This window comes from Sturnira hondurensis, unplaced genomic scaffold (assembly GCF_014824575.4).
Source record: "Sturnira hondurensis isolate 20B ecotype Veracruz unplaced genomic scaffold, ASM1482457v3 Scaffold0015596, whole genome shotgun sequence".
Taxonomy (NCBI): Eukaryota; Metazoa; Chordata; class Mammalia; order Chiroptera; family Phyllostomidae; genus Sturnira; species Sturnira hondurensis.
In genome coordinates, this window is record NW_028088227.1 from 13490879 (window position 1) to 13506391 (window position 15513).

The 15513-nt window shown below is 47.7% G+C and overlaps 1 protein-coding gene across 6 annotated transcripts in view; it reads right to left on the minus strand.

The window, feature by feature from the left end:
* FYN (FYN proto-oncogene, Src family tyrosine kinase) overlaps window positions 1-15513 on the minus strand; it is a 205109-nt gene that overhangs the window by 23232 nt on the left and 166364 nt on the right. For all 6 annotated transcript variants that reach the window (XM_037065062.1, XM_037065066.1, XM_037065065.1 and 3 more), the window contains 2 exons: window positions 13920-13996; window positions 13648-13801 (listed from right to left, as the gene is read on the minus strand). In XM_037065062.1, the coding sequence (XP_036920957.1) occupies window positions 13648-13801; window positions 13920-13996 (231 nt within the window). The remainder of the gene's footprint in view (window positions 1-13647; window positions 13802-13919; window positions 13997-15513) is intronic.

The window sequence follows — 15513 nt, forward strand, 5'->3', positions numbered from 1 at the left end:
GTTTAGTCCTCCTTCCATGGTGCCCTGCCTTTAGCTCATTGTTCACTCAACTGCAGTCGATGGCACAGGCTCACCTACATGCAGGTTTTTACAATTGATCCACGCAATTCATACCTGGGTAGCTCAAGGGTCAACTCCACAGTTGGGAATCTGTGTTTTTGGAGGGTTCACTGTAATTACACATGGATTTTTGATGACATGGGAGGTCAGAGCCCCTAACTCTCACATTGTTCAGGGTCAGCTATAATCGCTTTAAACCTCCACTTCATAATACCCCTACCCAAGTATACACTGGGCTCCTACTGCATGACATCAAGATCCTCCGCCTGGTTTTCATGGACCCACATATCCATTCACCTTTGGTTCTTTCTACCCCAAACACCACCACTCTAGTTTGCCTTCCCATAACCTGTGCCTGCACTTGGCACGATCATTCTTGCTCCTTATACATTAGCTTCTAAATACCACCCGACCCTTCTGCCTGTTTAGCCAAAGCTCAGCTCTAGTCCCATTTCCTCCATGAAGTCATCTGTGATTACCCCAGCCCTCCCTGGTCTCTGCAATGCACTTGGGGCCAATGCTATAAACAACAGTTCAATGCCTGACAATAGTAACTTCCACAATAGCTAAACATAGACCCAGTGCTTACTGTCAGGCACCCTGCTGAGCGGTTTACACACAGAAGGGTGGTATCAGTAACGGTCCTGTCCGATAGATGAGAGCTGAGCACAGAGGTAAAACGACACACCAAAGGTCAGGTGGAACTGGGACCTGAATTAAGGGCGTCTGACTCCAGAGCCCAAGGGCTTGAACATGACACACTAGGCCTATGTCTCCAACATGTCTTTCTACCAGTTCTGCCTGTGTTCTTTTTTAATCTCTTTAAATAGAATGGAAGTCCTTTGAGGTTGGAGACCATGTTTTACACCTTGGTTCCTCCACAGCACTTTACTTGAGGCTGGTTAAACAGCAACTGTTCAATAAATGCTTGAAGGGTCAACCCAGCGATGAGGGTAACACTCTGATGACCAAAGGAATTCTCTTGCTTTACACTGATTTAATCAAACTGAACAAAGAAAGAAGTGACAATGAAGCAGTGCACAAACTAATAATCACACTTTAGGGCAGTCTGATGGAATGCTCTCACTTTTAAGAGAAAACAGGAAGACCAGCTAAGTTCATTAAGTCAGGGTGGCCCATCCCTACCCCAGGCGCTCCATTACAATTACTGAAGGTCCTCTATCCCTAGTGGTCAGGCAGTCTAATCTGTTCTCTTCTGCCTCAAACAGAAACAGTTTTTACTTGATTGGTTACTTACTGTACTTTACATGTCTTCATACATTAAGATGTTGGCAGTGGCATTTCAAAAGCGCAAAGAAAGATGACAGAGACCTCTCTGCTCTTAAGTCTAGCTTCTGCACTAAGTGTGTGTAAGTCAGCCAGGGAGCAGGGGTCCCCAGTGAATGCTCTTCAGGGACCATGCAAAGAGGCCCACCTGTGGGCTGAGCTGGACTTGAGGGGTCATTTGTGGTAGGCCTAGGACAGACATAGAGAAAGGGAGCTTCAGAGTCAGGCAGACCTGGGCTTGCACCCTGAATTGTCTGCGTGACCATTTAAAACCTCCCTCGGTTTTAGTCTCTTTGCTTGTAAATTAGGGATGATGATAACCTCAAAAGGTTGTGGAGAGAATTATAAATAATGTGAGGGTCTCAGCAGAGCACCTGGCACCTCGAAATAGCCAAATAAATGCCAGATATTATTTTCTTTGGGTAGTAGTGCAAAGGCACTGAGTTGCATGCATTTAGTTAGGTAAAGCTCTCAAAACTTCGAGAGAGAAAAAAGGCTGAAGAAAACCCAATACACTCATCGATCAATCATTGAGAGCTTACTGAGTGTCCAGTTAGTCCTCAGCACGGTGGGAGGGACTCCTGAGAAAGCCGAGCACAGGCCACCTCCTACCCTAGGACTTTCCAGGCAGCTGGGGAGACCAAGCTCACAGGCAAATCCAACAGAGAGCTAATTGTGGTGCTGGCTTTAGGGAGAAGAGGGTTGAGGAGAGAGGGAAAGAGGAACTGCACAGGGAATGGGGCCCTGGGTCGAGGTGACCACACGGAAATGCTGCAGTGTGAGCCCTGGCTCTCCCCGGGTGAGGCTCAGGACAAGGCCAGCACAGGCCTCGGTGGCGCCCAGCTCACATCCCGGCCTCTCGTCGGACTGTCAAGCCTTTTTTTTTGGTCCTGGTGACCAGGCTGATTTCACAGCTCTGTCTCAGAAAATATCCCCCTGGTGAAAAAACTGGGCCGGAGTGGAGAAGGCAATGCCAGGGCAGAATAACAGAGCGCGATCGTTCTCACAGAGAACACAAGTAGAGCTGTGCCAGCATTCTCAAGGAGAAAAGGCATCAGCGTAACAACGGACGCTGGCTTTCTGAACCAAAGGTCCACCAGAGCCCTAACTATGAAGCCACAAACTCTGCAAATCTATTACATTCAATATTAATAATGTGCAGCACTGCCACTTTAAAGTGGGGATTACCCTGGGGAATTAAGGAAAAGAAATCACAAACTATGCTAATAGCAGGAAGCTGATTACATGGGGAAGTAGGGGTGACAAGGCAGGACTAGGCCAGGATATCCTGTGAAAGAGGTACAATCAAAGCTGACCTGACTTGGAACCCTGTGGTTATTCAAACAAAACAATGATTTCAAACCCAGTAAAACCTGGCAAAGCAAAACCCAGAATTTTCACACTAGGCCAAAGGAATGACTTTCACATTTTCCAAACACGTCTGGAGTAGCAAAACGGTGTGTTCTCCAGTTATTCCTGGAGACATATTCTGCTGAAACGTCTACTTTAAGTTCATAAGGTTTTAGCATCATGTTTTAAAGATAAAAATAAATGACAAGTAAATGGCACAATGGAGTGAGATGACATTCCATCTGAAACGCATACGAGTGAGCAGGGTGTCTGAGGAGGAAGGAGGGGGGGGGGTGCGGCAGGGAGGAGCGCTGTCCCACCAGGGATGTGGCAGAGGAGGGGCAGGTCTGGCTGAGGGAGACAAGAACCAGGGACCAGAGGCAGGGCCTGAACATAGTGCAAAGACAAAGGCTGGTTACCTAGGCACAGCTCCAGTCTGGTGTGGCTGAGTTCGAAGGAGAAATGTTCAGGCTGAGAGGGGTGAGCAAAGTCCCAAGGGGAGCCCCAAATTGAGGACGAGACAGAAAAGGGATGGGAAGTCCACCCGCGGGTATTAAAGCCTAATCAATGCAACCAGAGGACAGAGGAGAGCAAACACAGCCACCAAGAGAACAGGGGATGAGGCTGGAGGCAAGGCACCCGTCCTGGCATCTTGCTCGAGTTGGGACGGGGCAAGCAGGAAGACGGACCAGGGAGGGCCCGGACAGCCTGACATGGAAGAAAACAGAAAGACCATGGCCGTCCTTCTGCGAGGGAGCCAGCAGGAGAGGGGAGGATGCTCTGGGCTGCGTGCCTTTCCCCATCGCCTTCCTCCCAGTGGTGACCAGTGACAACCCAGGATAACTCTCACTGGCAACCCGAAAATAAAGAACAAAATCAATAAGCATCTCCTAAAATCATAGGTATTCGGTTCCTTTACTCTCTGGAAGAAAATCTAAGGAACACCAGGGGGCTTTTCCTGAAGTGTGGATTGTTGGGGGCTTGTTTATAAGTGGCTGTCTTTGGAATTAAGGAGGAACCTTGCTTGCTTGCTATTCACCAAACCTCCGATGAATTCCAATTATCCCTCTATCTTTCCAAGAGCCAAAAGAGAAGCAATATTAGGATACAAATTCTGATTCACAGCCCCAGGAGGATAAACACTAACTGTGGACTTTTACCCAGGACAAAAGGCAAGAAAGCTGTGGCAGAACTCCATATGCTGCTGATCAGGGTGGTGAGAACTGAGACTGAACAATAAACGGAGGTTTGGGATACAGCTCAACCTAGAAATTATTCCAAGAATCCAGCCACCCTGGAAGGAGCTGTGGGTCTGGGTCAATCTGAAGTCATGCCACGAAGTATGCTAGACAGTAAGGACGAGCACTGGGGTCTGGAAAACTGCTTGGGAACAGCTGGGGATCGTACTGAGGGTTTGGTTGGGAGACGGGAAGCAACTGAAGGAAGGGAGAATATACACACAACAACAGCCACTTTGCGGTTACTTTTTCCAACTGCCCCCCACCATGCCTGTGGCCTGGGGGAGACCAGCATGACGCTGCTGGGCTCCCTCCTTTGGCCGGAAGAAACAGGCTTCAGAATGTGGGGCAGTGTCCACAGGCACCGCCTGTCCCTGACTATCCACGGGACACAAGGGCAGGAGTTCTTTTGTAGCAAAGCAAGGCAAGGAAGTGGAGTGACATTTTCGATGTTTGGTGGCAGTGTGCAGTTCCTATGTACACACTTTAAAATCACAGAGGGGTGACCATCTGCTTCCTTCTCAGTGATGACTAAGAAACGTGGGATGCAGAGACTAACAGCGTGTTCCTGACCGTTCAGAGACAATCACTTAAACGGCTCTGCCTGAGACTGTACAAAGGGGAAGATGCCCACGTGGAACACAAGGCGTGACTGCCAGGACAGATAAAGAGGAAAGGTATTTGGAAAAGAAGCTCCCAGTGACCGGGCTTATGACAGACCCCTCTGTGGCCTCTGGGCAGAGTCCAGGAACTGCCTGCCCCACTATGGGAGTGAAAGAAATGAGCCCCCCCCCTAACAGTTTTAATCTTAAAAGAGACGAGTAGGCTAGGGTGAGTTGAACTCTTTTATTTTCATTTTACCCTTTGGCCTTCCATACATCCTTTCTCTGAGGGAAATGGATGGTCTGTACCCTCCATCCCCCTCTCCCTGCAGTCTGACCCCTATCGCTGAGGTTAACCTGGCCTTGCAGCTGGGCTGTGGCTCAGCAGATACACAAAGCGTCCCTCTCTCTCGGAAATGCCGGTGGAAGCCTGCGACTGCACGAGGCAGAATACAAATGAAGGCGCTTTTCTCCCTAGCGACAGAAGTGTACCAAACCCAGGATCTGGGAGGATTGATGAGAAGCAGGCTTGGTTCAGGCTCCAACCCGGCCACCAGCAGGGCGTTGGGCAGGAACCCCCAGCTCTCAGCAGACAGCCCCTGGGGACCCACGCGTGGTCAGTTCAAACAAACGAGTTTCCTGCTCAGTACTTAAAACAATGGCTGTATTGGAAAGGGTTTGCTTTTTGTTAAAGGACCATTTGCTTCTCTAGCATGGGAAGAATTAGATTAAATTCAATCATTAAAAGGCCCGCCCCCTTTGCTGTTCAGGTCACAGCACACTGTGTGGGAATTGCACTGCTGCTGCTGTGGACAGAGAACAGGAAACGCATGTGCGGACGGGGCGGGGGGGGGGGGGGGGGGCCGCANCCCCCCCCCCCCCCCCCCCCCCCCCCCCCCCCCCCCCCCCCCCCCCAGCTCGCGGCGAGACCAGCCTGGATCTGCCACCAGATTCCAGGGGCCTCAGAGGAGGCTGATTAATAATTCTGCAGGAGCCCTTGAGCTGGAAAGCTGGCCTCAGAGTCTGATAATCCCCAGCCCTGGTAATACAAAGGAAGGACTGGAATTGAATTCACAGCTCTGTATTGTGAAATTCAAACTATGAAAGAAACAGGAATCCGCTTCTTCCTGACTGTTTGTCAACCTCGCTGCCTGCTTGTTTGTGTTAAATGGCTACTGTGCTTTTTGAATCCAAAATCTGATTATATTTAATTAGTACAGGCATCTGGGATTTCTAATACACAAAGAGTTATTAAAGTAACAAATCTTTCTAAAATATGTTCTCCATGAAAGAATGTGTTAATTTATGCAGTAACAATTTTTAACATGAAATAATTAACATGAAAACTGCAACAATTATGAATTCTTTGCAGTCTAATTTATATGTGAATTTTTCTCCAGATAATAATCTATTCAACTTAAACCCTCAATACTGAAAGCATTTGAACAGAGGCATTTTATTTTTTCTATTTAATACACAAACCTAAATTTACAGCAGGACTTAAACAAAGTCCCGATGCCCGTTTCTGCCTACATTCCAAAGATTCAGAGATTACATTGCCCGGACATTTGCTTCCTCAACAATGATCTTGTTATTAAATTAGACCTTAAAATAAACCCCCAACAAACCCCAAACACAGAGCAACTCTATGTTCCTGTCTTTGTAATGATTCAAATCCGGAGAGGAGGGGGTTAAATAGGCAGATCCTCTAAGTGAGAGAGCCTGAAGGGAGTCAGGAAAGACCAAGACCAGGGAGGTGTGTGCATTCGTACCAGGGAGTGTAAGTGTGTGTGAGAGAGAGAGGGATGCATTGATCAATGGTAGTGACATTACTGTTACTACAATTGCTAACTACAGCTATGTAACAACTCGGCGTTGGCTTCATATACATTCTCAGGGAAGCCGCGCAATTCTGTGATGTAGATAACTATTGTTACTCCTGTTTGCAGAGGAAGAAACAGAGGCTCAGAGAGGTTAAGTAACTTGCCCATAGTCTCAGACCTTATTGGCAGTGATGCTAAGATTCATACCCAGATAATCAGACTTCAAAGGTCAGGTTCCTTCCTAACCAGTCCAGTCCCTGCCACCTTTGGGAGAGGAGGGCTGTGTGTGTGTTTGTGTGTGTGTGTGTGTGAAGAAGAGGTCCGGCTACACAAAAACCCACAAAGCTTAGTGCTGCCAGGGGGAGGGGGAAAGAGTGAATAATACCGGTCGCTTTTGCCAACTGTCTTTTCTAACCCTCACAACCACCTGAAAGGTTATCAATAACAACCCTGTGTCACGGATGAGGAAGCTGAGGCTCAGCAGGGCTACAGTTTATGCAAAATCCGTGATGGGAAACGGCAGAGTCAGGGTTTGAATACAGGCTTATCTCGCCCCCAAGCTCCTGTGCATCCCTTTACCCCAAGGACAATCTTGCTGGTGTAGTGAGTATGAATGTATACAGGGAATAAGGTGTAGCAAACAACCATTCCGGGTGTAGCTGCAGTCACAGCCGCATCTGATTCCAGAGAGAAAGCTGTGCAGACTGCTCATGGAGCAGGAGAGCATGCCTGAGAAGTGTGGAGAGGCGACAGCGATTTTGGCTATTTCCCCTGCTGCAAGCAGATATTTATTAAATACCTACTATGTGCTCTGTGCTGGTCTTCATGCACAGACCAGCATGGTCTTTTCTCCTTAGAGAAACAGACCAGGTCCACAGATACTTGGGAGAATTGCTATAATGGTACTTATTCACGTGTGTGTCTGTGTGTGTGTGTGTGTGTGTGTGTGTGTGTGAGACAGACAGAGAGAGAAAGAGAGAGAATGCACAACCATCAGTGACACTGTTGAGAATACCCAGTGGATACTCAATGCTGACAAGACTAAAAACACCTGAGGCTGCTGAGGCTGCTGTGGCTGCTGTGGCTGCTGTGGCTCAGTAGATTGAGCGCTGGCCTTCGAACTAAAGAGCTGCAAAACTGGGTTTGATTCCCAGTCAGGGCACATGCCTGGATTTCAGGCCAGGTTCCCAGTGGGGGGTGTGTAAGAGGCAACCACACATTGATGTTTCTCTCCCTCTTTCTCCTTCCCTTACTCTCTCTCTAAAAAAACAAATAAAATCTAAAACAGCAACAACAACAGAGGCAGCGTTGAGGCAGGGACAGTTCCCAACAGAGAAAAGGCAATGATGAGAAAGGAGAGGACAGTGAGCATTCTGTGTTCAGGGTGAGGAGCCCTTGGGCTACACAGGTAATACAAAGTGGTGAGTGCACAGAAAACAGAGCTGGCTGAGAAGTAATGATATAATATTGTCCTTTTAAAAGACTGATACTTCTTTATTGATTACCAATAGTCTTTTTTTCTGAAAAATTTCTTGAGCTACAACAATAAAGATACTTTTCATGGAAAATATACATCAAACACAAAAACATTCAGGTTACAAAAATGGTTTCTATTATTTCACAACTCTCAAGAGCTTTTATAGGCAGCCCACTTACTTCTCCGATGCACTATATAAGGTCATTATTTTTGATCCCCATTTTGCAGATGCTAAAAATGAGGCTCAGAAATGTTAAGTGATTTGCCTGGGGACAGCACATTGTGAATGACAGAGCTAAGTTCAAAGCCTGGGCTCCTAACTCCCAACTGCAGGTTCCTCGGTCTCAGCAGCCGCCTCAGCAGCCCAGAGGGAACACGACACAGTGACTGGGTGTTCTCCCTTCAAATTCGCACCCACAAAATCTGCTGGGTAGCAGTGACAAATGCTAGACCTTTTGGTGAGCTAACAACTCCATTTTTGTGAATATACCCAGTAAATAGGAGGACGTCCATCTACCACCATGGCAGTTAATCTATAACAGCTCCACATTAGAAATACTAGTAGAATGGGTGAACTGATACATTAGAAAAATGGAAGACTACTCAGCAATATAAAGGAAAGGACAACTGTTAATGTGCAGCAACGTGGATGAATCTCATACATACAATGATGGGGAAGGGGCCAGACACAAAAGACCCATGTCTGTGAAGCTCAACAACAGGCAGTGAATCCACCGTGACAGAGGCAAAAACAGCGGTCCCCTCTGGGGGAGGCTACAGGCGGGATGGGGGGGGGGCGGCTGGGAGGCCTTCCAGGGCTCCATCATCTGTGGGTGACTTTGGAAACATCTACAGATGTAAAAATTCATTGATCTGTACACTTCAGATTTATTTATTTTATTGTTTCTATATTATGGTTCCAAAAATATATGTGTGCACAAAAGCAAGTCATTCTTATACATAAGCCAGGTCTATCTCAACTTGTTAGGTTTAAACTGATGTTTGTCACACTGAGCTTTCTGAAAGCTTATGAAGAAAAAAACAGGAGCCTGTCAAGAATTCTCCCTCTGCTTCCTGTCTGTCTGATGGCTGGGGCTGTGAGTCTTGGCAAGTGCAGCTGGGTGACAGCTGCCGCGCTGGTGGGTACAGCAGACAGGTGTGGTGTGGACGTGCGAGGACGGGACCGACAGAAGAGCCTCGTGGCGCCCATGGCCCAGGCAGGGCTGGGGCAGCTGTGGAGTGACTCTGGGGTGCGGGTGCGGTGCTGGGGCGGGGGAGGCAGTAGGCGCACGGGGGTGAGGGGCCAGTGCCAGCTGAGGGACAGTGGCGGGGAGGGCTGGGGGGTGAGGACCTGTGGCAAAGGGCACCTCAACTGACCTCTCTGGGCTTCGACACCTCACTTGGGTGCACCACCACAACCACCTCAAGGTCAAATATCCCAAACCAAACTCACCCTCTTTCTCTGAAAATAAGATGGCCCCGACTCACTCATTTCTGTTGTTGGCAACCCCGTTCTCACGGTTACTTGCATCTGACTATTCTGGAATTATCTTTGATTCCTCTCTCCCTTTCCTGAATAGTGTTTGAGCCTTTGCATTGTGTCTATAGTCCATTCTTGCATCTGTTTATTATCCAAAAACTTAGTCCTATACGGGACATAACAAGAGTATTTTTTACTTACCACCTGCTATGCACTGGGCGCTATGTTAAATATGTTAAATGTTTTGTTTTACTTAATATTTGCAAAAATTAAAACACAAAGGAGGTAAAATATATTTCTACAAATAAGCAACATGAGATGTGGCAAACTTAGAAGACTTGTCCGAGGCCCCAGACGACAGGGCTGGGTTTCTAATCTGGTGCTACCTGACTTTGGTGACGCTGCTACACATTTCTCCTCAACTGCCCCTCGGCAGCCTTACGCTCGCCAAGTCCCCTGCACAGACAGGGCCCTCAAATAATTAACGCTGGCATTACTCAGAGACCACGACTGGTCAGAATTTAGCAAAGAGCTTATGACCAAAGAAGATCTGTCTGCTGTCACTGAGGGAAATGTACCGGCCAAAGAGAATGAGCAGTGCCAAATAATGTCCAGTTGCCTCTAGAATGCTGTTGAAAGAGGATTACCCTCAGAGACTCTGGGCCTAGCCTTGACCTTCTTCCTGACCTGGGGCTTCTGTGTGCTGTCCCATGTGGTGGGGGTGGTAGGAGGAAAGGAACACCAGAAGGGCTGTTAACGCAGGTCCATACTTCAATTCTGCTTGTGTCCTAGGAAATGCTATCTCATCTGTCCAGGGTGGGGGGGTGACAGGCATTTCAGTGTGCCCTGAGATGGGAAGGTCACAACTGTGCTGAAAAACTGTCACTCACAGTCCTAAATACCTGTGTTTAGCATGTGCTTCTGAACACTGCCCCCACTCCCATAATCAAGATGCTGCCTGGCTGTGGCCTGTGGGGACCATAAAACCGGACTGCAAATATTACCAGGCACATGGAGCAGCTGTGTGGAGGAGCTGTTTAATCCCCGGCAGAAACTGCAGCGTGCAGCACGCATGCCATCTGCAGAGCACACCAGCAGACACGCACCAGGACCTTCCTGCCTTGTAAAGAGGCCAGGGCAGGGCAGAGCCTTGGGATGAATTTTATAAACAGCTGAGTTCTTGTAGAGCCGGAAAAATGAAGGTCTTTCTAACTCTCTCCCACAGGCACGGTAGGAGGTACCCCTTAAAAACTTTTCCATAAAATAATGGGAAAAGGGGACTTAGGACTAATCTCATAATTTCCTGTTCTTTTCATCACTGTCGGGATGAGAGGCAGTCAATACAGCTTAAGAGGGAAGAGGCAATAGGGACAGCCAAACCAGATTCAAATCCTGCCTCTGCTCTTTTACTAGCTGTGCGACTCTGTGCGAGTTACTTAACCCCTCTGAGTCGATTTCTATTGCTTCCTCTCGCTCCTCACATCTCCCGCTCAGGCCTGGCCCTGCCCAGGTGTTTCGTAAACGCCCCTGCTCCTTCCTCTCCCTCTGCTGTAGGACAGCTTCTCTTTCATTCTTCCCGCAAATCCCTGGGCCCCAGCCTTTGTTTCCCTCCCTCCCCCATTCAATTCTCCAGTCCATTTACTTCTTACTTACTTCTTTTCGGTGTTTGGCATGGATTTTAAAATATTTTGAAAGAGAAGAGAGAAGAAAAAAGAATTTTAAGAAGGAAGAGTGAGATATTCTTTTTGGAAATTAGGTGAAGGAAACGTGGTACAAAGGGTTTGAGGCCGACCCTTTGACAGGCATCAGGGGCGCATCTGGGAGGGTAATGGTGGAGGGGAGGGAGCCACCAGAAGAGAAACGGGGCAGCTAACTGAAGAAGAAGGCAAGACTGGAGGCCAGGGCCAAGGGTGGCCACTGGCCCTGTTCCACAGCAACTGTGAGGGGCTCTTCACATGCCCTCCCCGGGGCGCCGATCACCCAGGGCCACAGCCAAGGGGACCTCACTCCATGAACTGAATAGCCAGACCCTGGCAAGAATACCCCTGCCAGCATCCTTGGGCTTTGGGCCCTAACCTTTTCATTTACTGATGGTTCAAGGCTGTTAAACACAAATTCTCTGCAGCCCCAAGTCCAGAAGGGGAGAAACAAACCCTGAACCCGTCCCTCCAGCACCGGGAAGAATGAAAGAATGCTTACAGGGCTGCATGCCAAGGTCGACTCCATTGTCACCTCTCCCTAAATCATGTGTTTATGTCTCACAGCTTTCACTCACTCTGCTCTGCTCTCCTTCCAGGTCTGTGAGTTGAGATCTGACAGCTTTGCCTCAGGGGAAACTCTGTCATTTAGGGCCAGGTTTCAGACACAGCGGCACTTCAGACCCTCTCAGCTCACCTTGACTCAAAATCACGTCCACGTTTTTCTCTGGACTGCCAGTGCCAAGCAAAGCTGCCCGTGTGCCTCTGATTAGAGATACGCATGCCATCTGGCCCTGCATCGGCGTGTGTGTGTAGCGTGTGGGCATGCTTGCTGTGTGGGCATTTGGCTCCAGGACAAGAACTGCCACGTGTTGGGGAAATTCAAATAGCCAAGCTGTCTGGCCGACATGTACTCCTGCATTTGGACAGTATCTGTAGGAGCCAGGATTTCAGGTTTTAGTTTAACATTTTGCCTCATCACTTGAGACGGCTGAGAATGATAAAAGCAGGGAAGAACTGGCATGCCGTGAGAGAATTAAAAAATAAGTAAGAATAAGAATTCGAGAGGTGGCCTTTATGAAATCTAGTAGCGAGCACTGCTCTATAATATATTCCAGCCACTGCTCAGCCTTGCTTAGAATAGCCAGGCCTTGGTTAAAAACGACCACAGTGAAGCCCTTCCTTCGGACACAAGCGTTACACTCTGTGTGAGGAGCCTACATTTAATTGTCGACAGCACATTTAACTCCACAGATTTACCTGCTGACCATTATATGAAGATCTAGGAGGACAGAAGGTCACACTGGCGTTCCCTCCCTGGTGTCTGGGGCCCTAACAGCACCCGAAAGAAAGCTGCCCCACTGGAGTAGCTGATAGTTGGGGTATGTTTTTTTCTAGAGGCTAATTCTACAAATCTTTGGAGGGGGTGGGATAAAGTAGATGGTTAAAGGAGGTGATTTTTCAAGTAACTATGTTATCTGCTATTCTCCCTCTAAATCCCCTTTTTACTGTTCTCCTTGCTCGGGACCCATCTGACCTCATCAATGGGCTCCTTTGATCGCTGGCTTCTAGTGGGTTTGGCAGGAGAACTGGAGGGCTGCACAGTGAGCTTGGGTATGAGTCCTCCGGATCCCCCCCTGCTGCCTCTTTCTAATGAAAGGCGGCCTCTCAGCATGGCTGCATCCTTAGTTTCGGTGCCTGCCACCCTCCACCCACTTTACCTTCAGGCGTGGGTCCACCACTGTCACTAGCTCTGGGATACCCATCATGCCCTGCTGGTTTTCCCAAACCTTGTAAAGAGGCCGAGTTAATAAATAGCTCCTTTATTAAATCATCCAATGAGCGTGTCTTCTGTTTTTTTTTTTTGTTTTTTTNCTATTCTCCCTCTAAATCCCCTTTTTACTGTTCTCCTTGCTCGGGACCCATCTGACCTCATCAATGGGCTCCTTTGATCGCTGGCTTCTAGTGGGTTTGGCAGGAGAACTGGAGGGCTGCACAGTGAGCTTGGGTATGAGTCCTCCGGATCCACCCCTGCTGCCTCTCTCTAATGAAAGGCGGCCTCTCAGCATGGCTGCATCCTTAGTTTCGGTGCCTGCCACCCTCCACCCACTTTACCTTCAGGCTTGGGTCCACCACTGTCACTAGCTCTGGGATACCCATCATGCCCTGCTGGTTTCCCCAAACCTTGTAAAGAGGCCGAGTTAATAAATAACTCCTTTATTAAATCATCCAATGAGCGTGTCTTCTGTTTTTTTTTGTTGTTTTTTTTTTTGCTGAGATTCTGATGGCGCGATGAGCTATTACTTGACTAATCTGTGGGCCTTCCATAACCCTTCTTCTCCAAAAGCAAAGTGTCCCAGGCCTGGACACCACGAGGAGGGTGGCACAAACCAGGAGGACCACGTCACTCACTCATCAAGAAAGGAACATCTCATCCATCTACTGAAACCCAATCTAATATCCTACCTGCTGAGTTGTCAGCTTCCTGCCAGATCAAGAAGGAAAAACCCCATCTGTAGAATGACATTTCAAATATTTTCTGAAGGAAGAAAAGGAAAGGAGGGAGGAAGGGCTGTGCGGCAAATCACTGTTTTCAAGGACGTGATCAGGAGCACCGTCATTTAAGCGCCTACCTTGTCTGGCTGTGTACTCATTGTCTTCGATCAGTCTGGCCAATCCGAAGTCAGCAATCTTGCATATTAGTCCATTCCCCACTAGAATGTTTGCTGATCGCAGATCTCTGTGGATATAATTCATGCGCTCAATGTAAGCCATTCCTGCAGCAACCTGTGTACATCAAGGGAACAGAGCACGTTATACCTTGGCTTGATGTATTACATGTCATTGCATCTAAGGCAGGAATCCAGGTAGGATTACCTGCGGTAATAGGTAATACAAGGCCTACCTGTGCTGCCATGTCCACAAGATTAGGTAGTTTCAAAGCTCTTCCTTCTCCATCTTTTAAGAAATCAAGTAAACTTCCTATGAACAAAACATAAAACCATTTCAATTTGCTTTGAAAGATAACAATTTCCAACAAAGGGTTATAGTTGGTTTTCTTATTAGCAGTAATGAGGAAACTGAATTAAATAATGCCATCCATGCAAAAGAAAAATTTATATCAAAAACCCAGAAATAGACTATGAAATGAAAGGCAGAAAAACCTTAAAAAATAAATAATGGTGATGTCATTTCCAAGGACAACAAAAATTTGATAAAACTAGAAGAAATGGGACTCAGCTCCCTTTTTGTCACGAAGACCACGTGAAGGGCTGCTCCGCTTGTCTCCCTCCCCGGCCAGCCCTGCAGGTAGGGGTGAGGCGGGGAGACACCTCCCAGCCTAGTGCCTCCTGAAATGTGGTCCTGGGACCAGCGGGGACAGCAGCCCTCAGGGAGCTTGGTAGAAATGCAAACTCTCAGGCCCCACCCCAGATCTACGGGATCAGAAACTCTGGAGCTTGGGCCACGAAACCTGTATTTTAAGAAGCCCTCTAGGTGATTTTGACATGTAGTAAAGTTTGAAAACCACTGGCCTAGCTTATTTACAGATTTTAAATCAAGAAGAGGTCTGAAAGAAAAGAAAAGAAAAGAAAAGAAAAGAAAAGAAAAGAAAAGGTCTGGGAAACATAGGGTGGGGCAAGCGGCGCGTGGCCAGCCGGGCCTCAACGGCATCAGCACCACTGGGGCTCCAGTGCCGCCTGGATAACTCGGCCTGAGGAGCTCTGAGGAGCTCGGAACTGACACCAGGGCGCAAACAGCCACGTGCAGAGGCTGGAGGCACATGATGGTGAAGGTGATTTTTTTCGTGCTTTCATCACAAAGTTATATACCAAATAACGCTGTATACAAAGGACAAACAATCTGCCAGGAAGAAAATTCCAAATGTATTTTGAAAGTACACGAAAAGGAAAAATTACACTGTAATCCTCTGATGTACAATGTATTGCCTTTTAAGGGCATTTCTTATTTGGTTCATCTATTTTTCTGAAACAAAGTGATCTTTGGCCTTATCCCCAACAATACTGCTTTGATTAGAAGAGAAAGAGACAGACAGCCACACACAGAGAGAATGAGAATAAAATGTGTTCTTAAAAGCATCTCTTTCTTCATTTGATGTTTAAAAAGAGAGCTGACAAAAAAATAAGATGTTAAAAGATGGAGCATAAACTTAGCCCAGAGACCAGTGTCTGAAATCAATTGTTCATCCCTGCAAAAAGGAAATTTAACACATGCTATGGCGTTCAAAACAACAGCAAACTCCGCTTTCCGTACCACTGATAATAAAAATGAATGTTTGCATAACTGAGAGGAGCTGCAACTCTTCACGTGCAGCAGGCACACGGCAGTGGTGCCACAGCACATGGGGGCAGACCCAAGGTCATGGTCGGTTCTAAAGTGTTTTCATTAATGAGCGCACGATCTGTGCTTCCTGATGGGAATACTTGACTCATGCAGAAACCAGGAAAAAAATCTAGCAGGCAACTCCATTCCTTTCCCCA